The 27,470-nt window shown below is 41.2% G+C and overlaps 1 protein-coding gene across 3 annotated transcripts in view; it reads right to left on the reverse strand.

The window, feature by feature from the left end:
• SLC12A8 (solute carrier family 12 member 8) overlaps positions 1 to 27,470 on the reverse strand; it is a 60,280-nt gene that overhangs the window by 23,082 nt on the left and 9,728 nt on the right. For all 3 annotated transcript variants that reach the window (XM_033163209.1, XM_033163194.1, XM_033163201.1), the window contains 3 exons: positions 25,215 to 25,406; positions 22,425 to 22,656; positions 1,683 to 1,796 (listed from right to left, as the gene is read on the reverse strand). In XM_033163209.1, coding sequence (XP_033019100.1) covers positions 1,683 to 1,796; positions 22,425 to 22,656; positions 25,215 to 25,406 — 538 coding nt within the window. The remainder of the gene's footprint in view (positions 1 to 1,682; positions 1,797 to 22,424; positions 22,657 to 25,214; positions 25,407 to 27,470) is intronic.

Consider the following 27,470-nt stretch of genomic DNA (forward strand, 5'->3'; position numbering starts at 1 on the left):
GAGAAGCTAAATGCTATAAAACATACTAGAAGAATAAAGACGAAGCTGTTCGGTAGCAACCAAATTAATGACATTCTTAACAGAAAAACTTGCACTCAGAGAGAGCATTTAGCATAGCTACTGGTTTTACTAGTACTAATGAAGTAATAATTCACCCATATTTTTGAAATAAATTATATCTGTTAGGTTTGGCTTCTTTCCTAGCTGCCAAGAATTAGGAAGAGTGAAGAACCATTTAACAACACTGAGGGTAATTTTTATTGCAGCACTCATAAATATTCCTCCTTCTATACTTGCCTGTGTTGGATGCAAAGCAACTATGTTTCGGCATTATGTATGGGGTTTCTCTCTGCCTCTCCCCCATTATTATCTATCTCTTATCTCTAATTTTAGGAAATTTTGTAAAATAAACAATGGTCTCTACTCAGGTACTAACCAAGCATGTAGCTGGAGGTGAGCCAATAGACCAGGCATCCCCAGCTTTCAGCCCTCCAGATGTTTTGTACTACAATTCCCATCATCCCTGACCACTGGTCCTGTTAGCTAGCGATCATGGGAGTTGTAGGCCAAAACATCTGGAAGGCCGCAGGTTGGGGATGCTTGCAATAGACTTTCATGAAAGGCTCCTGAGAAATCTTAGCCACCATGTGGATCCTCTTGGGAAACCAGTAAAGGTTAAAGAACAAGAAGCACAGAGCAAGAGTCCATGGACAGTTCTCACAATGGAGGGATGTGAAAAAATGTGTTGCATTAGGGCCTGTTTTTTTAAACTTGTTCACAGATGATCTGGAGTTAGGGGTGAGTAGTGAGGTGACATCGAATTAGTCAGGTTGGTAAAAACAAAAGGTAATTACAAATCACTCCAAAGGTGCCAAACTGGGCAATAAAATGGCAAATGCAGTTCAGTGTCATCGTTTAAGCTGATGCACCTGGTGGTAAAAGAATCCTAATAAGCACACTGATGTGGTCTGAGCTGGTGGCAAGTGATCAGGAAAGGAAACTTGGAGTAGCTCAATGAAAATGTTGGCCTAGTGTGTGGCAGCTGTGGAAAAGGAGAAAACCACATGAGGGATCATTAGGAAAGGGGTCTTAAAACTGCCAGCATCTTAATTCCACAGCTTTCAGGCCAACATTTAGTGTGATAGGTTTCCAGTTTATCTTTGGTGTGTGGCTTTTCTATTTCTGCCATCATGGAGTTTAATTGTATTGATTTTATTGTTCCCCTGGGGGCATGGGCAGCAAGTTACAGAAACAAGCCAACAAATAAACAGCCCGCAAAAACACTCCAGAACGTCCTGAGGGCAAGGCTGCCAATCCTGCTTCTGCTGCTTTCATCAAAGACATAGCAAGGAATACACAAGACATTTGAGAAGGGTGGGGAAAAGAGACTGAAAAGTCAAAAGAAGAGGCAGAGATCTATGTAGAGTGCAGGAGTCATTCCTTTTTGCACAACCACCATTGTTGTTGTGCATGTGCTCTGTGTGTGTGTTTGTGTGTGTGTGTTGAACTTTTAAAGCAAATAGATATTCCTCCCAAATTTTCTTCACTAGAATAAGGTCTGTAAACTTATGGGTTTTTTTAAAAAAAAATATGCACAAGGGAGATGTTTAGGATTCTGTATTTGTGTAGCACACTTACAACCACAAGAATTATTAAGTGCATCCTATATAATTCTACAGTACCTGTAGCAGCTGGGAAGAACACTCCAAACACAGTGAAGAAAGACTCCCCTGGGCTGTAGTTCGGCAGCGTGTTATTCAACATAAGCTCCTCTGAATAACCAACGAAACCATGTTCTGCATGTTTCAAAGTAAAATAACACATGTTTAACGTCATAGCCTGCTGCAGTCTTTATTTATGCTCTTCTTATTTACATCCTCCCCATCATATGCTATTGTTTTCCATTGCTACTTATTTGCGGAGATGGTCTACTTTCCACGAACGACAGAAAAAGGCACCTGCATTGTTAATGAATCACAAAGATATGACAGCAAATGTTGAAGGGGAATACTGCACTATGAAGTTTGAAATAAGACATATATCATGTTTCTGGACTGTGGTGCTTTGGAACAAATAGGAAACAGTTCTTTTTTAAAAAACAACAACAACAACAACAACAACAACAACAACAACAACACCCCAGCATGTATTAAAATCAGGGATAATTAACAAGCCTATTTTAATCATAAATTGCAAAGCCAGCAAAATTATATCTTTAGAATATTCAAATCCTGGTCAGTGTTGGAGCTGGTGATCTGGAAGAGAGGCAAAGCATCAGGCTGCTCAGACTGAGAAGCTATTCCAGAGCCAGGGGCTTATAGGACTGGTAGAATCTTATTTGCTCCTTGTATCACCTGATCCTACTGTGTTGGTAGCTGCAGCACTGCCCTCTGGCCACCCAAAGCAGTAGCATTGCAGAAAACAACCAGCAGGTCCATCGTTCAACCAGATGCTACAGTGATAAAGAGAGGAAGACACTTTGTTTGGTCCTGCAGCTCAGATTCCCAGTTTGAGACTACCTGACCTTCATTAGCTGATCTTCAATGATTATGGCTGGGACTGAGTATTATTTTTTTAATGAATTGAATCTGTGAATTATTTGCATCTATTTTTTTTTTATTCAGCATTCAAGGAAAGACATTGAAATAACAGTCATGTCTGGTTTTGGGGAACTGATTTTATTACATAATATAGCCTACATCGGAGTGGTAGCTGGTTTACCACTTCTTTAGTACAATAAAAAAATCATATGTACCTGGAAGAGGGTTTTTTTTGGGGGGGGGCTCAATTCAGTTCACATTCAAAGGCAAACTAAGCTAATTCACACTTTCTGAAACAAAACATTAACTGAAAATCAGCCATCCTTCAAAATTCGCACTTATCTGAATTTTGCAATGCAGTTCTCCAGTCAATTAATGCGCACAAAAAGCATATACTAAAGTGTGAATATAAATTCATACATTATTGGGGGGGACATGCAAAATACATTGCATTAAGGGAAATCAGTTTGCAAAAATGTGCAAATCAGGGGAAATTACCTGTAAAAATGTGTACAATTTGTACAAAAATGCTGCTGAATCTTCATGCTAACTTTTATTTATTTTAAAAAAATCTGCAAACTGAAGTGGGCATATGGAGAACTGAATCTAAGATTGGAAAAATGAGAAACCAGGAGAAGCTGAAATGGACAGATTTGGCTATTCCTGCCTGGAAATAAGCTCTACTGTGTTCGATGCGGTTTACCCAAAGGGTAGCTCAGTTGGTAGAGCATGATCTCTTTATCTCAGGGTTGTGGGTTCGAGCCCCATGTTGGGCAAAAAGATTCCTGCATTGCAGGGGGTGGGCCTAAATGACCCTCATGGTCCCTTCCAGCTCTATGATTCTGTCATTCATCCCTAGCTATGTGCATCCTTAATCGCTTTTCTCTGGCCCTGAAGAAATCTCACCTAACAAGCAAAGATTCTTGGGAAATGTCAGGTCTCTACTGGGGCAGTTCAAGTTTATCTCAACTGTTTCTGGATTTGAGGCAGAGTCTGGGCCCCTTGACATCTGGCAAGCCTTCAAGCAAAGTCACGGAGGTCAAATGATGCTACACATTTCCGTGACCATCTTTAGCCTTCATGAAAAAGAAAAGGGTATCCTTCTTGATGCCTTAAAACGATAATCACTGATCCATGAAACCCGGGACTTGGCATCTATTATTCATGGAGTCTGCAGGCAGACTTTGCTATAAAACTTTACTGAAGGCTGCCTGGGAGGGGTTTCTTAGGCAGGGTCATGCACAGCAAGGAAAAGAATCCCAGAGGAGTGAACAACAAGATTTAGCACAGAGGCTGTGCTCACATTCCACACCCCCGGTGTGTAGTGTGCCATTGCAAAATAAGAAGCAAATACCCTGTAGCCTTCACTGACTTCCCTCAGCAAATGGACAGGAAACTCAGGAAACGTTTACGTTTCTACAATTTTTAACTTCTGTGTAAGGGTGACTGGATTTTAAAAAAACCCACATATTTTGGGACGTTAGAGTGTTGAGTGCTTTGGAGTAAAGGACACACCTTAAAGGTTTGGAAGAGTTTGAGGTTTTGGCCGAATTGCTTTGAGAACTTGGAAAACGCCTTGAGAGGTGAATCCGCTGCCAGTAAGCAGTGGTTATGCAGGGTGAGCCATTATGCAACTGCCGAAAGGATATCTAGCATGCCAAGTTCTGCGAAGCCTGGTCTTCATTACAGATTAGTCAAGCTTTGGGTCAAATTCAAGATAAAGTCAGTTGACAATGTTAAAGCTGAGCAAAGTGAAGGGAAAGCAGTAGTGCAAGACTCAATCATGCTATACTGAAAATAGCCCATGATGTTGATGAAGATGGAACTATGCAGTGCTTGCAATTCGGGGGAGTGGTGGGGAGTATTGGATGTTGAAATAAAGCAGGTTTTTTAAAGCAGGACCTTCTACCATCATTCTGGAGACCTAGCTCAAGTCTAAAAGAGAGAACTCAGTTAAACTGGGCATTGAATAGGTTCCCCCCCCCCTCCTCGTGTCACTGCAAGGAAAGCTACTTCAAAGATGCTAAAAAAGAAAAGAACACATTCTCTACAAACATTCTTGCTATGCATTATTTCTTGTATATAGATAGTATTATGAGAAGAGACATTAATACTAAATATATTATTGTCCTTGCTGTTAATTTATTACCTGCCCTTCAACCGATGGTTCCAGGGTGCGTAACCATAAAAAGCTATTTAAAATGTTGTTGAAAGGTCAGGAAAGATAGTATTTGCTCAATGGGATTTAACATAGTTGAGAGGTTGGTTGTCTTTAGTATAGAAAAGAAAGGATTCACCCAATGAGCCCACCAGCAGAAGCCCTGCGCAAATACTACTGGCACAACTTGATATAACTGCCCAGAGATGAGGGAAAGGAAGCCTATATTTGTTCAGAAGAAAGCTCCGTTTTTTAAATTCTTACTTTAGTGCTGATTCTTCATAATGGTTGAAGGTATTACAGCACCCAAGACAGAAAATCCAACCAGCATTTTTTCTCCCACAGTTAGTAAGTGGCTAACAATTTGGCCTCCTTTTCAGGATGACCAAAGTTTTAGCCCCATGGATCTTTAAAGAAATGTACCAAATCTAACCTCTGCTGACACTGGGCTCAAACTAAATTATGACTAAGCATATTTTCCCCCAAAAGATAAATGCATGTACAGCAGAAATGCATACATAGCAAGTATATTGGACAGGATGCACAAAGACTTCTTTCAGAGAAACCTGATCCTATTTTAGCATTAATTATACATTGCAGCAAATGGTTGGGGATCTTTAGGGCTCTGATCCTAACACATTTTGAAATAAAATCCATTATGAAGCAAGTCTGATTCATTTCATACAGTTTTCTCCTAACTAAATGTTTTTTAAAAAAATATAATTACCGTGTAAATAGCTGGCTGAATAATCTGCAGCCTCCTTGATAATGGAGCAACCTATTTCTTTGGGGGGAAATGGTGCAATTTCTTGGAAACAGTTGGTACCTACATCTTTATATACACAGGAACAAAATAATTCATTCTTGCTTATCAGGCATAAGATAAGATGAATTGCAAATGAATTTTTGACATCTTCGCAATATTTCTGAGGCAGCTTTCCAGACCAACTACCACATATCAGGTATATCACTGAGTTGAACACCTAAAATAACCAGAAGGCTCTTGGTGCTGGATCTCAGTGCCTGGGCTGAATGTATCTCATTGGATCAAACTAAGATCTAACAATCATTATGAAGGTCAACATCCTGCACCCAGCAATGGCCAGCTAGATGCTTCTAAGATATTTATCCTATTATGGCTGTTATGAGAAGCAGGACCACATTCTGAGATGTCTAAGACTTGAAAAAGTACTATCTATAATCAATCAAAAAGTGACAAAAATATTGTACAAAGAGGCTTAGTAATGCAATTTTCTTCCTGACTTGTGGAAGCTCTATGTAGCAAATGAAAACAAAACAAAACATCACTACAGCCAGGGTGGGTGCAGGGAGATAATGTGTCAGGACCGGAGTCACAGCACAAAACAAAAATCACCAGAGGACAATGACACTAACTCTTTATTCAAGGAAACAAACCACAGCTCAGGCCTAATGGTCTCAGCAACTCTTTCTTGGACATCTTGCCCCAAGCAGTTGCGAGGACTGAAGTTCCCCACCTTCTCAGTGCCCACCAGGACTGCTCTCCAGGGTCTTTCCTATGCAGTCTCAGGCTGTGTCTATACTCTGCTCGCTTCATTTCTCTACATGTTCTAGGAGACCGGGGAGTGGGGAGCTGGTTGCAGCAGGAGGCAGAGACTCCCTGGCTTCTGCTTCTGCCTTGGAGTCTAAACTGTGCTCTGCCACGGCCTTTCCCTGTTCACTAATGCCTGCCACTTATTCTGCTTCTGACACCTCCCCTCCCAGTCTGCTCCCTCTTCTCCTTCTGACCACTTGTCATCCGACCACCAATCCCCTGGCTCTGAAACTTCTTCCCCCTGGGGGTTCTCCACTTGGTGCCTCCTATCATTCCTCTGCATCCAGCCAGTCTATGAAATCAAGACAAAGTTTTCAGTATGTTCAGTTGGTACGATGCCAGTCCTGCTGCAGGTCTACGGGAGATTGCACTAGATAAGTGATAAAGTCAGTCTAGTATCAGCACCATAGTTTTTCACTTAAAATGCGGTTCTTCTTTTAAGTACCCTTCTATCCCTAAAACACGAATAATGGGCTAAGCTCATGAACACACTTCTGCAGGGGAGATTTGCACAGAAGGTCTCAAGGTACTAGACTGGTATCACAGGTGTTGGAAAGGTCTCAGAGCTCATCTAGTCCAGACCATTGTGCACACCAGGATTATGATGTACTTGTTGTTGTTGTTGTTGTTCAGTTGTGTCCGACTCTTCATGACCCCATGGACCAGAGCACACCTATCTTTCACTGCCTCCTGCAGTTTGGCCAAACTCATGCTAGTCACTTCGAGAACACTGTCCAACCATCTCATCCTCTGTCATCCCCTTCTCCTTGTGCCCTCCATCTTTCCCAACATCAGGGTCTTTTCCAGGGAGTCTTCTCTTCTCGTGAGGTGAGCAAAGTACTGGAACCTCAACTTCAGGATCTGTCCTTCCAGTGAGCACTCGGGGCTGATTTCTTTAAGGGTGGATAAGTTTGATCTTTTTGCAGTCCATGGGACTCTCAAGAGTCTCCTCCAGCACCATAATTCAAAATGTAGTATGATGTACTACATTAAACAAAGAAAGATGCCCACATGAAACAAAGGTTGTAGACTTCAGAACAAATCCAGCACGAAGTATAATTCATTTATTTTGAGGATAGAACATTCAGAATTGTCAATGAGTGGCTGGTTGGCAATGTTACCTCAGATGTAGAAAGAATAGGAAAAAGGAAGATTTTTAGTTGAGGCCTTATTGGGAGGAAGGAATGTTTATTTAAGAATCTTGCTTTCTATCTTCCCTTTCTACGTCTTCTAGACTACAACAACACTGTCAAACACTCAATCACAACTGATTCCTGATTCCACATGACAAGCAAAGCAAAACCTCCTTAAAGGAGAGCTTACATAGGACTGTGGTTGAAGGGGTAAAAACAATCTAACTGAGGCCCAGCCCTGAGAAAGGCTATTTGGCCTCCTTATCTTTTGATGGAAAAGAATGTGCTCCCTCAGATTAATGACGTGTTTATCCAAAAGGAAATCACCACCCTTCAGAAGCACTGACTGTTTGTTCCTTCCAAGTCACTGTTTGCTGATTCTGAGCTGATCTCCCAAACCTTCCCATTTAAAGCCACTGTACAATACAATTTCCTATCAGTGGCCAGCTGCTCAGGGTCCCCCCCATGTTAACCCTCTCCTGAAAGCTGCCCTGTAGGGGAGATAGAAGAATGCATTCCACCTGTTGCCCCAGCTGCTGTCAATGCCAGTGAAGTGGGAACAGTTTGCTATTTAGGTCACGCTGCATTATTCATGTGCAGAGAGACAAAGGGGACTTCTTTTAACATGCAGGCAGCTACATTACTGCAGGACCCCCAGGGGTGACTCATCTCTAGCTACAACACGCAAATATTTTTATGCCCACAATTCCAATGGGAAGATCATGTCTGTACACAAACTCAAGCCAATGAAGAAACCACATCAATTCTGCACCTGCATCTGTATAATTCAACACAGGCAGTTCTATGTATATTTGGCAATTTCTATGATTACGTATACCACACAAATACAGAAAATAGAACATGACAAAGATTTGGGCAATCTGAGAATCTCAGCATTCATTTTAAAAAAAACAAGCGCATGCTACTAGCCCATAGGGCTTGAAAGTGTGTGTAAAATACCCACTGAAATCTTACAAGCCATAAGGGAAAATAAGCAGAAACACAACAAATTATGACAAATAAGCAATAAATAGCACAATGTGGGCCAGTCTTGCATTATTTGCATAGGTTAAAGAGTTCAGCAATTTAATGGTGCCAATTTTGGGGTGCATTAGCACTTTTTATTTGTTTATTTGAAATGTTAATATTCCTTGCCTCTCCTGATATTTGAAGCATCTTAGGGCCAAATCAGATGTTACGTGGCATGTGTGGCTGCCATCAAGAGCTGCAACCTGGTGTCTCTTCTCCACAACTCCGATGTAATATCTAGTGATGACACTGCAGCCCTTCTCTCACTGGTAAGGTGGGGGCTGGAGGGGTGGAATTCTAAACACAATAGCATTATTTTGCTAGCCAATATTGAGCAGATGAGGGGGAAAGTCTGCTCTGGAGGCATATCTGCTGACATATGACAATAGCTTGCTTGCTTGGTTGTTTGTTTTGCTTGTTGCTTTATCTTGCTCAAAGTAACCCAAAGCAACTTACCACTAACCAACCCACCCAATCAATATGCCATCAGACCTGGTGTTATTGGGTCTTAGGATCAACAGAGGGGGCCCTCTGGGTGATGCTGCCACCATTGGGTGGAGGCCTTCTTACTGGCAGCTTCCCAATTTGTGGGATGCCTTCCCTGGTGAGGTACACTTGTACACTTGTCTCAGAAAATCTTTGCACTGATGGGACTTGTTTGTAGAATGCAGAGCCGTATCTTTAAGAAATGGTGATCCTCTGATGTATTTGGCCCCTTGGTTGTTGTTTTTTTTATCAACCTGTGTAAGACAAAGGATCTATGCAAAGAGAGCTTAGTTGCCATTTTGTTTGGGGGGGAAATGGGTTATAGAATGCTGGATTTAGAGTAGAAAAAAAGGAAAAGACAGAAAAGCAAGTTGGTTTTGCAATTGGAAAATGAAAAAGCTTAGAAGCAGAAGCACTGTGGACTGTGACAAAACCTTTTCAAAGCTAACTGTTGGCTAGTCCAGATGGAAAAATTCTTACAATGCACAGATAAAAGATTAATTAAAATGAAAGAAAACAAAGCTTAATGATGGTAGAGAATAATGCCATTTTATTATCGTGATGGAAATGGTAAAAAGCTCGAGAACAGGGAATGGAACTTTAAGATACCGTCTGCCCAGCCCACTTTATTGACCAACTCCCATCCTATGACCAACGTCAGAGAGAAAACAAGTCTATCAAAATAGATTCCTGTTGTTTTTCCTCAATTTTAAAGTATCTTTTCCCCTAACAGCCATTGCTATCTCACTACATCCTTAGCACTTCCCAAGTTGTTCAAAGAGGTATTTCTTTCCACCAGACTCTCATGTCAAGTCTTTCAAGTACTATCTTATTATGCGATAAAGCAAACAGGTGCCCTTTGCGATTATCACCTAATGTATGTCAGCGATAATATTTCTGAAGAATGGTTTACAAACTGAAGGCAGAGGTGGAATTAAAAACACACAGCAGAAAAGTTATACAAGCAACTGATGAAGCTATGCTTCAAAAATAACTTCTAAATTGTTTGGGCAATCGAAACTATAAAGGTTACAATCCTATATGCACTTACCTAAGAGTAATATATATCACGATAATCACCAGAAGTGAAGCATAGGTGCTAGAGGCAACTAAAAGCTTTTGGGGAAAGTGGCAACAGAGGTGCAAGTAGAGAACTAAAACACAAATGGAAACAACTACCCACGCTCTTCTAGAATCAAACTGCTAACTTGTCGCATACTTACCATATTACTATTGTTATATGGCAGAGCATGAAACTGATATGCAAGCTGGGTTGGCCCAAATCTTATTTTGGCCATTAAATATGAGTAGTGCTTAATGCAATTCTTTGTTGAGGCAAAGAATGGGAGAATTTATTTTGTAAGGCTCTGAAATGACTCCATTGGCCTAGATGGCCACAGCTTTTGTCATATGATTATACAAGGAGGCCATACACTGAGATCAAATATTGGTCCATCTTGCTTAGCACAGCCAGGTCCAGGAGAAAGCAGTGCTCTATCTCTACTGCACAACTCCCATCCGACACAGTCAGCATGGCGAACGATCAGGAATGATAGAAATTGTAGGAGGGCAGAATAACATCTATCCATGGCCTACTCCAATATTATTTTTCATCCAGATATCAGGGGGTGAATCTGGGACCTCCTGCATGAAAAAGTATGTGTTCTACCATGGAGTTATAGGCCCTAGTGCATCAGCCAGGACATACCGGTATTCAGAATGCCAATTCAGACATCCTGCCTCCCATACACCATACTTAATCAGGCATTTTAATATATTTATCCATTCAATTAACATTCTAGTACAAATTTAACAACAGCTAAAAAACAGAGTAAAGCCTCACACATTAAAATGCTTCACATTTCCACAATTACAGCGAAGCAGACTTCACATTTTATGCAGGGCAACACTATGCATGTTTCCTGGGAAGTAAGTCCCATTGTGTTCAACAGCCTCACTTGTGTGCTTGGGACTGCAATGCTAATCTTAAATCAAAGGGGAGCTCAAGAGAGGTGTGTTTTGATCCAGGAACTCAACGCTTGCAAAGTTTAATTTTCCTCAGCAGGTGCTATTCACAGCTGATGAAACTTTGCGGAGATTGTAATACCCATTATGGAGTATTGGCTTGGTTAGGCAGCAGGACTTACCTGACCTCGGGTCAGTTGCATCACTGCTGCTTACCATGATGTGGAGGGGATGGAGAAGGTGATGGAGTAGTTAGCAGGGTGCAAACACACCAGAGAGCTCCAGATGAGCCAATCTCACTGGCATCTCGCTCCTCTCTCTACCTCTGGGTAAGCAGCAGTAATGCAACTGACCAGGTCAGTTGTATGCCCATGGGGGGGGCAGCTGCATCCCCAGATCAAGTGAAACAATAGAAATACTTAACTGACCAATCACACTGGTTCTGCTCCCCCTTTCAAAAGTCCTGCCCCCCCCAACAAAGACCCCCCCCTCCACGAAGTTCTGCCCCCCCCCAACAAAAATCCTGGCTACGCCCATGTGTGTGCCACTGGCCCAACCACACTGACCACTCCCACTCTGGCAGGAAGGTAAACGGCGTTTCCGTGCACTGCTCTGGTTCACTAGAAGTGGCTTAGTCATGCTGGCCACATGACCCGGAAGCTGTACGCTGGCTCCCTCAGCCAGTAAAGTGAGATGAGCGCCACAACCCCAGTCATCTGCGACTGGACCTAATGGTCAGGGGTCCCTTTACCTTTACCTAAAGCAAACTACAAAGTGATAGATAGCTACGTATTACTGTTCTGTCTGCCAAAAAGAGAAGTGTTTGTATGTACTGGTGTTGGTAAACTGAAACAGTTAAACGTTCCTCCCATCCCTTCTGCATCTAAAGTAGATTTACCCATTAGTACATCTTTTATTTTAGCCATGATCTGTCTCTGGAATATCTACTTCAGAGATCCTGCAGGCCTCTGTGGGCTTGTCAATGTAAGGCCCCCAAACAATGTTATCATTAAAAAGAAAGAAATACGTCTGCACTGCAATCCGGACTCCAGACAATTGGCAGGTAACCAGTTAATAAATTTCTTCACCAGACTGTTGAATAGACTGGCCTATGGTCAAGAGTGATGTCACATCAATTCAATGCGCTATAATTGGAAAAATGTGGGTGGAAGCAAGCAGGGTGGGTTGTTTTTTTAAAAAAAAATAAAAGATCGCATTAGCAGTCTCCTACTTTGTTCACCCATGGTGTCTACCTTGTTCAGTAGCTGCATGGGATTTCTGCTGCTGTTTTTGTTCAGTAGTTTTGCAGCTCAGGAATTCAATGCCAATTTCCAGATGTATTTCAAGTCAGTAGCAATCAGGAGGGCAATGCCTGGGCGATGTGTGTGATTAGTTGCACATCAACATCTTTCTCCATACCGTATTTTTCTGTGTATAAGACTAGGTTTTTTTGCTAAAAAAATAATGTTAAAATTTAGGGGGCTTCTTATACTCAGGGCCATCTCCCCCCATTTCCTTAAATCTGAGTCCCCCAAAACAGGGGGCGTCTTATACTTGGGGGTGTCTTATAGATGGAAAAATATGATATATATTTTACATATATGTCACATACAATGTCCCTATGCATTCTCTTTCAAAACTGTGTTGAACTGTTTATATCCTGAAATGTTAAAGTAATGTTTTGAAGCATATAGCTTTCCCAACCCACAGGGTGTGGGTGTGAGTGTCATCTGGTGTTCCACCCAAGCTCAGCAGACATCCTGTTAACATTTGTTTCTTTGCAGAAATCCTCAACGAAAGATAACCTTAATTTACAATCGGCATTAGTGTTTCTTTTTGCTACTAAGTGAATAGAATAGACTGGCCTATGGTCAGTGCCCCACTGACCAGTCAGTGCCCCACTGCCTCTCAACGTCAGGTGCTGGGCTGTCCATAGTTAAGACTATGCATTATCTCTGCTGAATCCCCAAAACATAAGAAAAAATTAAGAGACCTATATCATATTAAACACACACATACTGCTTCTTCTCTTTCCAGTAAACAAGTATTAATGATGGCATTAATAAAAATTTGTACAAAAAAATAACCCCATGGTAAATTATAATGTAAGGTGGTTAAATAATCCACAATAACAGCACAGCAAAATAATGCATTCATGAAATAATGCGGCTAAGAGTCACAGAACTGGAAGGAGACCATATTGCCATTTAGAATTATGTGTCAAGCTGCCCAAAATGACATTGCATTTGAACAAGGAAGGCACATTATGATTTGTTACTGTTTGTGCTTTATATATCCTTTCACCTCGTTAAAAGCTTGTATCTCACATGAATACATGAAGTTTCCTTAAACTAGGACTCTTCATGTTAGCAGTTTGTACAGTAAATGTATATAGTATTATGTCCACAGCACTCCCTCACCTACACGTGTCTGGCATACTCTGAAGAGTGGCAGGGTATTTTATACACACACACACACACACACACCCCTACCTCTGCAAGAATACAGATCAAGTTAATCAAATTGTGTGGCCAAATTTTAAGCAAGATATTATTGTGAAGGCTAACACTTCCCTGAAACCATAGATATGTCTTACATAGAACTGTATCTAGGTGGAAGATTTGGGGAAGAAAGTGATGGGAATGCATTTGTATTTGTACATAAAAAATTCCTTGGGTTCGTTTCAATTTCAGGCAGAACTACAGCAGGCATAGGCAACACAATCTCGCTGGGAATAATGAAACAATACAGGGAAGCTAGTAAGATCTTTATCGCAGTAGAGAAGTGCAAGTGACTGGTAGATGAATTTGATGTAGAACTTAAAGCACCTAGAGAAACGATTGCAGCCTTAACCTGCTTCCAAAAATCAATGGAATGCAACATTCATTATTGTTCTTTACACTTGGAAAGAACTGATCTCTTTTTACACCTGCTGACTTTATCTGTGCCCCTCAGTTAAAAGTCTGACGTTTTCAAAATCATGCTTGCTACAAACATTTAAAATATAGATTAACTTGTGTGCTACGTTTCAGCAGATGTGCACACACAGCCATTTTCAGCATGAAATATGAATTTATGAAATAAAATGCTGCATTACAGAAAGTGCTTACATAACTGACACTGCAATGTGTGCAGGATAGTGCTTGGTAAAATGTTTAAGGTGCCCACAGGATTTGTTGCACAATAAAAACAGAGTGCTTCCTTTCTTGGCACCTGAGTGAGGGAAATGCGACATGATTTTGTTTGTACTGAACTGCAAAATCATAGCAAACCTGCAATCCTAAACCCATTTACCTGGGAACTGTTGAGAGACAATGGAGTATGCCTCTGGCGGTGAAGTCAAAATTCTGCACTGGCAGCACTAAAGTGCCCTCCCCGAGACACAAACCTAGGAAGTGTCCCGGGCTGCCCAGATGACAAGACTCCTCTCTCAGCCTCACTGATGTGGTTCAAAGGAAAGCAGAGCAATATGTTTGGCACCAGTTTGGCTGCAGGAGTTGCTGGAAGGAAGTGTACAAGGCACCATCCAACCGTCTTAGGAACTCCACTCTGGATTTGTGTAGTGTTTACTCCTTAGGCTTTTCTTCTCCCAAAGATATCCCGCAAGGCAGAGTAGGTTTAGGATCAGAGTTTTCCTTCTCCTAGATAGGCTACATTCCCAGGTTGACAAGCCCCATCTGACCTTCACTTCCCTCTACAGCACATGCAGAAACCACCTTCTGGAACGTTGGACTCATCCACTCAATCTGCCGGAGCTTGCCATCACATGCAGGGGAAATGCCTAACTCACCAAGGTTTTGAGACCCATAGGCTACCCTCACCTGGTTCAGCAAGCCAGTCGAAGCCATTCCTGGGGTGTGGCAGCTGTCACATGCTGACAGCTTCTAGGACCCACAGGTGAGAGCTGAGTGCAGGGTGGGGACCAAAGGTGGACAAACTACCCCCAGAAGGTGCACAACGTGTCCCCCATCAGAGGTACTACCCCTTCCCTTACACCCCACACACCTACCTGGGAATAAGCCCTACTGAATTCAATGGAACTATCTTTTGAGTAGACATGGTTAGGATTGCCACAACAGGTGGTCTGGGGCCATTAGCTACTTCATTAACTTTTGCAGCACAAAACTAATAGAGCTACCCCTCTGGAAATTCATTAATTTTGAAAAGGAACACACAGGGAAGGAAATTGATTTATAAATATCTGTAGATGGCTGAAACATGCACATATATCCTGCACTGTGAAATACATTGAAAATTACATATATTTCTGCATCAGTGAACAAGAAAACAGAAGATGGACATGCTAAGTAAACCAACTGCAGAACAGAAAAAACCAGATGAAAGTGTGAAGGAATGGCTGAATGGATTCAGGGATGTTCTTGCATCCTTAATCTCAATTTGGTGCTGGGTTTGCTTGCTTGCTTGCTTGCTTACTGTTGTTTTGGCTTGTGCAAGGTTATAAATTTACCAAAATACATTCACCATCCGCACTAGTGATTCTGAGCATCCACTTGCCTGTATTCCTTTGTTAATGATGTTGCTGATTCTCAACTTTATCCAGTACACAAAAAAGAGGATAAGATAAAAATAGCATCTTTAGCATTACCATGTATGGCAAATGGTTACCAATTTGGTATAATCATGAAACATAAAACAAGCCAGATGTTCCTGTCCTAACTTTATCAGATATATAAATATCCAATTAAAAGTCCTAGCAAGAAACACAAAGAGAAACTATTTTGCTTAAAAACAAAATGCCTGCAACATCAGTTTCTTCTTAAATCTTTCTTGTGAAACAAAACAATACCCAGCAACAACAAAATGTTGGAAATTATTAACAGATTTTGTCTAGAAGGAATAAAAAAGCCACCTACTTTTTTAAATTTACATCCTTACATAGCTTTGTTTTAATAGGATTCCTAAAAATAATTGACAAAACAGGAAAATGGATGCCTCTGTGCAGAGTGTTGCTTGGAAGGAATCGCAGCCCAAAAGAATTACAGATAAATGCTAGGATAATGAAAACTAGGGAGTATCATTAGGAAGGACTCTTAACTTCTTTATTTCCATTTTGGTACTTTACTAAGAGTCCTTGAAAATGAACTGCAGGGCTGCCTACAGGATTTTCTAAGCTTGGTTCTGTACTTGAGTTAAAGAACACACTTCCTTTTGGGTATGTACATAATTCCTAATTAGAAATGCCAAGCTGCTTGAAATTTTGCAATTAGTGCCCTATGACCCAGTGGGAATTGGAGCCCTTTCATTCGCACCTTCCCTAACTGTGAATATGAAAGAATACTACATATCCCACAGCAAGGGTTTTTATCTCGCATGATGCAAGCACACTAATATAAGATGGAAAAGAAATCTAGTCTTCTGCCCACTCCCATTTCCCACAGCAAGGGTTTGCGTTTTCAAAGCAGGGGTTCCCATTGCAAAAGAAAGGGAGAGAGGATAAAATTATTTGCATAAATTTGCATGTGATGCTTTCTATGGATAGATGCTAATGTTTAAATTATATAACTTTAATAGAAATACAATTCATCTCACCATAGTGGGGGAGACTGCGGCTAAGTGACCTATGTGCCTACTCTAGCACATAACTCCCCACAGACCACATGCCTTACCCCAGGGCCAACCAGAGACGTTGTCGCTATAGGCAAAACGTCCTGCCACTACCACAGGCCAGCCCCATCACCACAACTGTACCGTCACCTGCCACAATGCAGCACAGCAGCAAAGGCAACAGGGCTGCGCTGGTGGCACTGGTGAAGCCGCGGTAGGCCTGGAAGCAGCACACCGGCAGGGGTGGGGAGGTCGGATCCGCCACCTGAAGCAAATGGCCTCACCTCACCTAATGCGCTGGCTGCCCCTGCTTACAGCCCCAGATCTGCATCCATCTCTACTGTTTTTGCCTGGATAGAATGTTATTTGCCGATGCTTTTTGCTTGCCAAGGTGGAAGATGCAGAGGGTCGCGTGAGTAAATTCACATTGGTGGCTCTGTGCAATTTTGCTCCAGGTCCTGCCCACCACTGGGCAAATGGCCACTGGAATATGACTCTTTGCCTGACGAAGGTTCCTCACCCCTTCCTTAGTGTATAATGCAATGTAGATTCTTGTACGACCTATCTCAGAATGGAGAAGTTAGATCTAGCTCTGGCTTTCAGGTTTTGGGAGGCAAAAGTATTACGGGGGAAGGAAACCACATGCTTTTCCTTAAAAAATGAGTATCTAATACATAGGTGGGAAACCCTGTGGCCCTTCAGATATTTCTGCCCTACAATTCCCATGGGCTATGTGGGCTGGGTATGACTGGATTTGGAGCTACTGGTTCTCAACTCCTGGCTTACGATGAACAGATACAAATAGTTGTGTCCAATTTGGTAGAAAGGAGAATGTGCAGCTCGTATCCAAGCGTAAAGAAGGTTGCTTTGATCACATTCTCTCTTCTAGGTAGAAGAGATCTGGCTTTCTTTGCATCTGGTCCCTCTCTGTCACCTTGCACTTTGTCCCAGAAGTTTTTTTAACCTCAGAAAAATCCACTTCACATGTGCCTAGGATTGTGAGGAACTCTGTCTCAAATTAAGCTATGATTGTTCTCCTCTGAAGTTTCCCCTCTTTTTATCTGTCTTCCTTTTCAAGCATAACCTCCAAACAGCTGAATCTGAGCACTGTTAAAATGAATGCCCTACGTACATTTGCAATGATATGTTCCAGAAGGGCATTTAGGGAGCAATCCTATCTCACGGCTAGGGAACAGGGGGGCTGAATGGAATGAAAGGACCACCACGTTTGAAACCCTACTGTTCATGACAGCCAGGGCAAAGGGGGGGAGGGGAAGAGCTTTCCAAACCGTGTGTTGTGACACGTTAGTGTGTCGGCTGCAGTGTGTAGGTGTGCCATGCAAATGTTCCCCTCGCTCCTTCCGGGGCTGGAAAGGGATTAGTTTAACCTCCAGTTTGCTAGTAAAGCTGAATTACTGTGTCGCGAAATGATGCATGTCTACAAAGCGTGTCACCGACATGAAAATTTGGAAAGCTTGGGGAGGTAATTCTACTAAATTTTTGCTGTGCGAGCAGCAGGCAGTGGGGTAGAAAGGTGCAGATCAGGCCACTCTCTGGCTACTGGGCTGGCTTAGGTTGCATCAGACCCATCGCCAGCCCATCTCTACCCAACTGCCACTCCTTTTCTGAGGCTACAGCCGGTGGGAACACCAGAACCATTATCCTGTCAATAGTCCATGCTGTCGGTAGGCAAAGGGGAGGGGGGCTGTGATGGTGGAGACCCACTCACCAGCAGAACCTAGTGGAAATAAGCCTCTACTACTCCTAATCCTACCATCACCTGAACAGATAAGGTGTTAAGATTGTTTTATAAGTCTGAGTTTGTGGGTGAGTTATGTTTTTGCTGCTGCTGGTGATTGTTGTAGGTCATATCTTCCACTTGAAGAACTCTGGGATTCACATGATTGGCATTGCCTACCCCTCCCTGTGAATTGGATAGAAATGCAAGGCCTTCTGATTCATTTTCAGGAACCATCCCATTGTACCACTCCCAGTTCTGCAAAACCAGAACATCCTTAGGGATAAAATAATGTTAAAAGCTGCTATTATGTGTGCCCTTCAATAGCAGCTGAGATCTCCTCAAGACAACTGCACAGACACTAAGAAAAATGGATGCCATTTCACATTTAACAAGCTAGCTATCTACCAAAATCTACTTGTTCATACAACATTTTCCCACCTAGGATGGTAACTATGAGTAGGCCTCAAGCTCCTATCCTGACCCCACTGCAAGGAAAAGTGACTGAACTGAGAATTACTACATTCTATTCCCTACCCACAAAACCCTTGGAAACAAAGCTCACTCTTTAGAAAGTTTAACCTCATAGGGTCTAATATCTCCCTGGCCAATTATTCTCTTATTCAAGGAAGAAGAGCAGAGAGTGCATACATCTGAGGTCTGCTTCTGATCTCCTCTTCCAAATGACAATCCTGGGGGAATGGGGGTGAAATGAGATATACTGTCCAGAAAGATCCATAAAGACCCCAGAACTTTATGCTTTGTGGAAAAGATGCAGCTGTTTTAATGTGACCTAACAACAAAATCAAACAGGAGTTCCTTTACTTCCAGGATTATACAATGTAGAGATATTATTTTAGGGAAGAACTTATACAGGAAGATGGGAACCCCATCTGAGAAAACCCTCTAAATGTAAAAATGTGTCTCTGCCTTGAAATTCTAAAAATAAAAGCAACAAGGGGAAGGAAGTGACTGAACACTGGGATAATATTGGTGTGTATGTGTGTGTGTGCAGTTGAGGAAATGGGAGTGATACAGCAAGGAAACTCCACCCAAGCATAATCACGTAGTAGAATTGATTTGAGAACCAAAAGGAGGGTGTACACAAGTCTGGGTGTGAGTTTCTTCCCCCCTAGAAAGTTTAAAAGGGGGAATATTTTAAAGATGATTGTGATGAGTAAGTCTAAAATGTGTTAAAATATGTTTTCTCTCTCTGTGACACCCTAGGAGCTTGGTGAAAGCTCTTTTAAAAGCCTAATTAGTATCGGTTTTATATTTTTAAGAGCAGTATAGTTAATACTTATCAGTATTTCCAATGGAGGCTGATACCTGTAAATTAAATGTTCTAGTTACAAGTGGAGAGACCACGATGCAGCAAAACATGTTGCTCTTAGACAGAAACTGATAGCTCCACTCTTAGGCCACCTTAGCCTGGTAGATGGAGAATGTCAGGTTTCGTTTTTGCTGAATAATTTTACTGGCACCACAACTTTTGAGGTGGCCAAATTTCTTTTTTTGGCCCTTAAACAGCGTAAGGTCAAAATCGATGGTATCGATATGGGTTTTTATGTATAATTTACTTTTACTGTATGTTTTAGTGTAAACCCCTCTGAGTTGTCTCAGGTTTTTAAAATTTGCATGGATGATTGTGTTCTGACTGACGGTCGAATAAATTGTTATTGATTGTTATTGATTGAAATTATTTTGTAGATGTGCTGTATCACTTAACTGAAACTTGCATGGTTAGAACACACCCATATTGTGAAAAATGTCAGAATCAGATTCCATTGTTTTGCATCCTCACGTTGATTATCATTCCTTTAGATCCCTATATAAAATTCTCAATTATTTGATTGCATTCTAAATCACATCAAAGCTCCTGAGAGAAGTTTCCATGTGGACTTGCTTAAAGTACGACAGCAGCAAACTACTAATAATGTGTTAAAAGCTCAGAATAATTATTGGGGGGGGGCCAAGATGCTACATGCAAATAGTATTGAGGCTAGATAGCAATGTCTTGCACAGCTGCAGTAGCTACTGTTATTTTTAGCATTTATTGACCATTTGTCTTTGTTAGAAAAGAACTCTTTAAAAAAATCTATGTCGATTTATTAAGTGCCTTTGAAATTCATGAGGCTCAGAGGGGAATGCATATCCACCCTTATACACACACACACACACACACTTCTTAAGAATGCTGCCACTTTTCAAACACACATTCTGAGCACAATCTTTTTAATGCCCAGCTTATTCAAAGCTCAGATACCACACAGAGGACATCTGCAGTAATGCAGGACATTCCAAATAAAGTTTATATGAGTAATTAAAAGGAGGGAGGGACTCACATACAAAAAAGCACTGTAAACTACAGACAGCTACATTTCTGAAAAAGTAGAACAAGTGAGATATTTTAGTATTTGGTGTGCCATGCATAATATGCTAATTCTTCCATCTCTTACCTCAGAAGCACATGCTTTCATTTTGACCGAGAAACGGGTCTCTTTCCTATCAGAAACCCTAACCCTAATCTAAGATGTGTGAGAAATGACGATTCATTTAGTAACGAAAGGACAGGTGCTGTGAACATGTCCAAATACTATTTTAACTTGTGATGATTACACAGAGGAGAACCATATATTTTGCTCCTTTGAGGATATAAAAGTTTGTTTATTTATGATTACATTTATATTTCCCCTAAATCCAACTGTGTACAATAAGGCTTACTGAAAATATGTGTAGAATCAGAGCTTCAGCAATCACCAACCCCAGCAGCCTTTCACCCAAACTGTCAGGTAACTGTAAAACTCACACCTGTTCTTATAATTTGGACTCATTAAACACGACTGCAAAAATGTTAGGACCTTTGAAAAGTGAATCATTTTCCTGTGCTGGTTTCCAACCTTTAACTTCAATGTAGATTTCACAAATAAAAGCAACACCGAAGAAAGAAAGAAAGAAAGAAAGAAAGAAAGAAAGAAAGAAAGAAAGAAAGAAAGAAGGAAAGAAAGAAAGAAAGAAAGAAAGAAAGAAAGAAAGAAAGAAAGCAAGCAAGCAAGCAGTGGGATAACAAAAAAATGAATCTGAAGTGACACCTTCTGTTTAGTTGTGCAACTACACTTAATTTTATGTACTTAAATTTAACAGAATGATCAAGAACAAATCACACTAAAAATTCATATTTGTGCCATCGTTTGCAGCATGCATCTCTTTTAAAAGATGTAACAGTGATTAAGTATTATTCTATTTCACTTTATGTAGCCAATTTCATGGTAAAATAAAAACAAACTTCACTTGCACAAGTGGGAAGGCTCTCCAATCCTTAATAGGATACTATAATCAACATGTAGTAGCTACATTAGCTATCTTGGGTAGTTTTATGGGATTGGTCAGGCAATAGATATATGCAAGTCAAAATGCATTTGAAGTAGCAAAGAGGTAAAGATCTTTAAATATAAGGGGATTTTAGGTACAAATACGAAACTCATGGAGACAACAACTGATAGACATAGAATTGCATGGAACTCCCTCACACAGCTGTAAAGGGGCCTAGCAACTGGAAAAAGAAGTCAGTTGCTTGAGGTCGCCTCATGGTGGTGGAAAGTGGTCCCTCAGGGATGCTGCGGGATGACAGCATATGAGGGACTTCTTGATACGGTGGCTCCCATTTTCTGACCTCCAGCCTGCCTCTTGTGCATCTAGCCGCAACTTCAGAGAAATTAAGAAAACATGGAAAAGCGCATCGTTTTCCACCCAAATTTTGGAAACATTTGATCACGGTTCATCCTCTGTTCATGATTTTACTGGTTGTACTGTACTTTTAGTGAGTCATTATTTATGTATCATATTTTAACTGGTTTTTATTATGATGTAGCATACCCTGGAACCTTTGGTCAAGGGCGGGTAATAAATACAGTGGAACCTTGGTTCTCGAACGCCTTGGTACTCGAACATTTCGGCTCCCAAACGCTGAAAACCTGGAAGTAAGCGTTTTCCAGCTTCCAAAAAACATTTGAAAACCGGAAGTAAGTGTTCCGGTTTTTGAACGTTTTTCGGAAGCCGAACATCCAATGCGGCTGTTGGCTATTGTTTCCGGCGCGTGTGCGCCAATCGGAAGCCGCACCTTGATTTTCAAACGTTTCGGAAGTCGAACAGACTTGCAGAACGGATTACGTTCAAGAACCAAAGTACCACTGCATGTCCAATAGGTAAGTAGATAAATAAACAATACAAAATTTACCTGGATCTAGGTGTGTGAAAGATCCAATGACAAAATCCAGCGTGGAAACTGCCAGTAGGAAGAGAAGCAGCAGCTGGAGACGGATTATCCATTTCACACCGGCAAGGTTAATTCCAAGCAAACCCAGCAGCACAGCAAGTGAGATGCCCCTTATGGCCCAAATGTTACTGAAGCCCAGGAGTTCAGAGATACTTTCAGAAAATCCAGTAATGTACATAGCACCTGCAACACACTGAAAAGTACTTCCAGTTACGAAATTGCTAAGTAGTATGTCACAAGCCATATAAACTGGAGGATGCGGAATATTTTATTTATTTTACTCGGCCTGCAAGTGGACCCTTGCGGCAACTTAAAATGTTAGAAAAACAAACAAACAATAAAATGGGTATAAAACAAACTCCGTAAATAAATAATAATTAAATATATAGCTTACAGTTATTTAAAAAACAATGTGGTATTAGCAGCATGATGGCAGATAGAAAATGCCCCAGTCCAGTTAAGGCAGCCACCTGACTCAACCTTCTAATATCTGCTGGAATAAAAACATTTTCCAGTAATTTCCAGGAAGCAAGAACAGAACAAGTCTAGTAAAACCACATTGGAGAAGAAGTTGCAAAGAAAGGGAGTTAATGCTAAAAGAAGATTATCTTCAACTGGGGGGGGGGTGGAACCTTTTTGGGTCCACAGGCCAGATCCTCCAATGCCAAATTTGACAGGTGGGTGGGGCAGTGGCCTCTCAGCAAAAATGAGGCGCTGTTGGTCTCCTTCCAACCCTAGCAATGAAATGGTGGGACTGCCCTCTGGGGTTTCCTGGGCTCTACACCAGTCTTCAACAAATACTGTACTGATTTGTTTCCTCGCCCTTGTTTCCACTCCCTGCTTCTTCCCTTGCCGATGGGGCAGGCACATTTTCTGGTCCGCCTCAGACACAACAATCTATTGTGGCGGCCTTGAAATACTGTGTAAATATATCATACCATTACATAATTTTGTCACTGGATGGCATTGGATTTAGTTGTATCTGAGCGGAGTTTCCTTTTGTTGTTCTGCTCTTTTTGAGAGGGGCAATAAAATTCCTCTCTAGCTTCCTGACTGGCATGTCCTCTATACCAGGCATAGGCAAACTTGGCCCTCCAGATGTTTTGGGACTACAACTCCCTGACCACTGGTCCTGTTAGCTAGGGATGATGGGAGTTGTAGTCCCAAAACATCTGGAGGGCCAAGTTTGCCTATGCCTGCTCTATACCAACCATGATAAGTACCTATTTATTACATTGGCTCATTTTTTTATAGTTATTACTCAGTGACCTCATTCGAATATCACCCTAAGCCAGCCTTCTCCCAACATGCCCCTCCAGATGTTTTGGACTACAGCTTTCAACATCCCTGATCATTGGGCTCTGCTGGCTGGGAATGATGGGAGACGTAGTCTAAAACAATCTAGAGGGCACCAAGATGGGGGAGGTTGCCCTAAGCTAAAGATTGCATGATATGAATGAGTCAGAACAAGTCACAGTGAGCACTGAGCTTGCCTCCTCCTCCCCTCCCTAATCTCTCTCCTCCTCTGGTACAGCTACATGGAGGAGTTTGGTTTTTTCCTTAACCACAGCTTGTCCATCATCCATACCAACAAAGTGTGGTTAAAGTTATCTATGGTTTGTTTGACCTGTCTTCCAATTTGAATAGCTAGACCTTCTAAAAGCTAGAAAAAATAATTGCTGTCATGTAGTGAATGAGTTCAGTGAATGAGGCCAGGATAGAACTTTTCTGTCAAAAGACTCAAGCTACAGACAAATTGCCATCACCTTAGGAATCTCTACTTCAAAACGATGTCTACATTGATGGAATATAGTTCATAGGCACCATGTTCCTCGAGCTGGTTCCTTGCCCAGAGGCTTTTGCTGAATTAAAATTAACAAATCACAAGTGCCAAATTGGATAATTCCAAAGATCTTAAAAGCTTGTAGCAAGCTGGTCAAGTATTTCTTAAATAGAAACTGTAAGAGTGTGAATAAGTGGGAAAGGCAACCTAAAACACACACAATCACAAGTATAAATGAAGGAATAATATAATAGTATGTAATTATTAAACATTATTGTGGAGGCCTCACTAATGAATTAAAATACTTTTATAAGAATGATTATTATAATCACATAATCATGATACAAAATCATTTCTTTATATAGCTGGTCAAGGCAGTTTGATTGGAGTCACAAAGAGGTCTTGATTTATTTATTTTTATGCTGATTTTCAGCTGTCTTGGGTATCAATGTCATACGGTACATGGATGATTCCCAAGCGCTCCTGGCTTAAATATGGTTCTAAGCTCTTAAAATACCTCACAAGCAAGTAACAAATGTGGCACACTCATCTTCTGTGTGGCAGTAATAAGAAATAAATGTTCAGCCACCTAAATTCCTCCCCAGCAGCCCCCAAATCTTGGGAGCCACATTTCCCTTTGAGGTGTTTGTTTAGCTCTCCAGAACAGCAAATGGCATCCAGAACTTGGACTTACATTAAAAAGCATTCCCTGTGCAGAACCTTGATTAGCCATGTTTCTGTTCCAATACAGACAATCATAAGTCTATTCATAACATAACAAATACATACATAACAGAGTTTTCATAATTTCTGCAATTGCACAATTTCTACTGAATATTTAAAAAATCTTCTTCAGTAGCATAATATAAGCTAGGGGCTTGTATATCATTGCCTCAAGCAAAAAAAGGGAAAGGTGGCTGGAAATACACACACAAAATAATTTATTTAAGAAGAAGTTGCATTCCTACCTGACCAAAAATATAGAGGAGGCCAATGGTCCCCCCAACTTGACCTCCAAGGACAGTAGAAATCATTGAGTAGACTCCTCCACTTCCAATGCTGCACCGTTCACAAACCCCAATGCCAGACAAGACAGTTACTAAGGCCACCAAGATGACAATGGACACCAAAAACATGCCCATTAAAATACCAGTGTTTCCCTGAAATGGGAGGAAAAAGAAAAGGTTGAAACTTAAAAGAAGAAAGAGATGCATGGATTTAGTAGCCAGGTCAAGAAAGATTTTGGGCCTCCCCAACGAGACCATATCTGCCCAACTAAGATTGGAATTGGGACTTCCATCTATAGTCGCAAGAGCCCATATTAGGATAATCACCTACTATAAATCACTTGCAGAAGCCTCAAACTCGTCACTTGCCAAACAAGCCTTTCTAGCCATTACCAGCAGTCATACTTGGTCAAAAGGCATGGCGATCATTTGCGAACGCTATTCCCTCCCAGACTTTGCCGCTTCGACCTTATGGGATAAAGATAAAATCCGCAAATGGATTTTAGATAGGGACGAAGTGTTGGATTTGGCTCTATCTAACTCAGCCAGCCTATCTACGTAGTTCCCCCGCATGAAGGCAGTAAGATCTCTGGTCCACTATCTGAGTGACCTGACGAATTCTATGCAAACAAGAGCCTTCACACTTGCCCGCTTCCACTCCATTCCTACAGCATTCCTACAGGGTATATTTTCCAACACTCCTCCTGATCTTCGCCTTTGCCCGTGCAACAGGGGAAAGATAGAGGACTTTATTCACTTTTTCTTTCACTGCTCTTTATATGACTTGATAAGACCGAGGCTCTTCCTATTAATTCCCCTGTCCATCGTCATGAAAGATGACTGCATGAAATACTTATTGGTGGACGCCAACCATCTATATTTTGCAGGCCCTGAAACTCAGGGCCACCTCGATAGGTTAACTTCTTTTAGCCTTGGACCTTTGTAAACATTCTGAAATACCCATAGCTACATGATTTATTACTGCTTTTACCATATCTTGTTTTATCTACCATGATTTTATATCTGTTGTTTTGCAAATGTATCTAACATATTTTTGTATAATTGTGGCAGGTTTCTGCCTGGATTCTTTTCTATGTGCTATAGCCAAATGGCTAACGCAATAAACTCTGTTAGTAGCCAGGTATAGGCAATTTGGTACCCTCTGTTGTCGTATAAAAATGAGCATGCATATATATATATATGATTTTGGGATCTACATTTCAAAAACATTTGAAGGCACACACTTACCTTTGTTTTCTTTGCTACAAAAGAATGCAATGTATTTGTACTTCATCTAAGCCAAAGTGTCTTGTTTGCCACTGTCAAAACGTTAGGAAGTTTACATGAAACCAGTAGGAAAAAGGTATGTGGTTTCTTAAAACTTTACACTTGAACTCAACTCTACTGCAAATCACTCCCATGTCTTTAAAAAAAAGTAGGAACATTGGTATGCTGTACATGATTTTCTGAGAAATACAAGGCACCACAAGGCTCTGAGATGGGCTAACAGTGCTCATATCTTTCACAAAAATGTGCGTATAAAACAACAACTGACGGGATTACTACATTATGGGGATTTCTAATGCATCTCTTTACAAAAAGCAGAAGCCAGGCCTTGTATTCTTATGTTTTCACAGCTTTTAGCATATGAACCCAGTCAGAAGGCCTTCAAATGTTTTCAGCAAGCAGATGCTAAATAAAAAAGTGACCTCTTAAGTCTTTCTTCTGAGCTTTAGAGATCCCCATTGTGAACAAACTCTAGCATTTTGCTTCCTTCGTGCCATCTTCAAAGCACTCTGTGTGCTGCTCTTATCCCACAGGCATTGTGTTCCTTCCTGCTATGACTTCTCAAGGAAGGGCAGTGGCTTTTACGTTCTCTTGCTTACTAATTATTGCTTTGTGCAGAACATGTTAGGTTATGCTTGTGCCATCTGCGTTTCCAAATAGCACCCACTGTCCTGGCTAGTTTGAAGATATTTAGTATACACAAAACTGATAGTGCTTTTGTTTTGTTTATTTTGCTTAACAATTGATGCAAAGTTAGAACAATGCTTTCCTTAAAAAAAAAAAAAAAAAAGCTGTGTAGGGAGGCTTGTATGCTAGCAGATGTCGGCATGCTGAGTCCTGGCTCCAGTTCCCCTCGGTTTGATGCAACTGCCATCAAAATCAGCAGGATTCCAAACTGAGACTGCACTTCATGAAGGCTACAACATTCTG

The sequence above is a fragment of the Lacerta agilis genome, chromosome 1 (assembly GCF_009819535.1).
Source record: "Lacerta agilis isolate rLacAgi1 chromosome 1, rLacAgi1.pri, whole genome shotgun sequence".
In the NCBI taxonomy this organism is placed as follows: Eukaryota; Metazoa; Chordata; class Lepidosauria; order Squamata; family Lacertidae; genus Lacerta; species Lacerta agilis.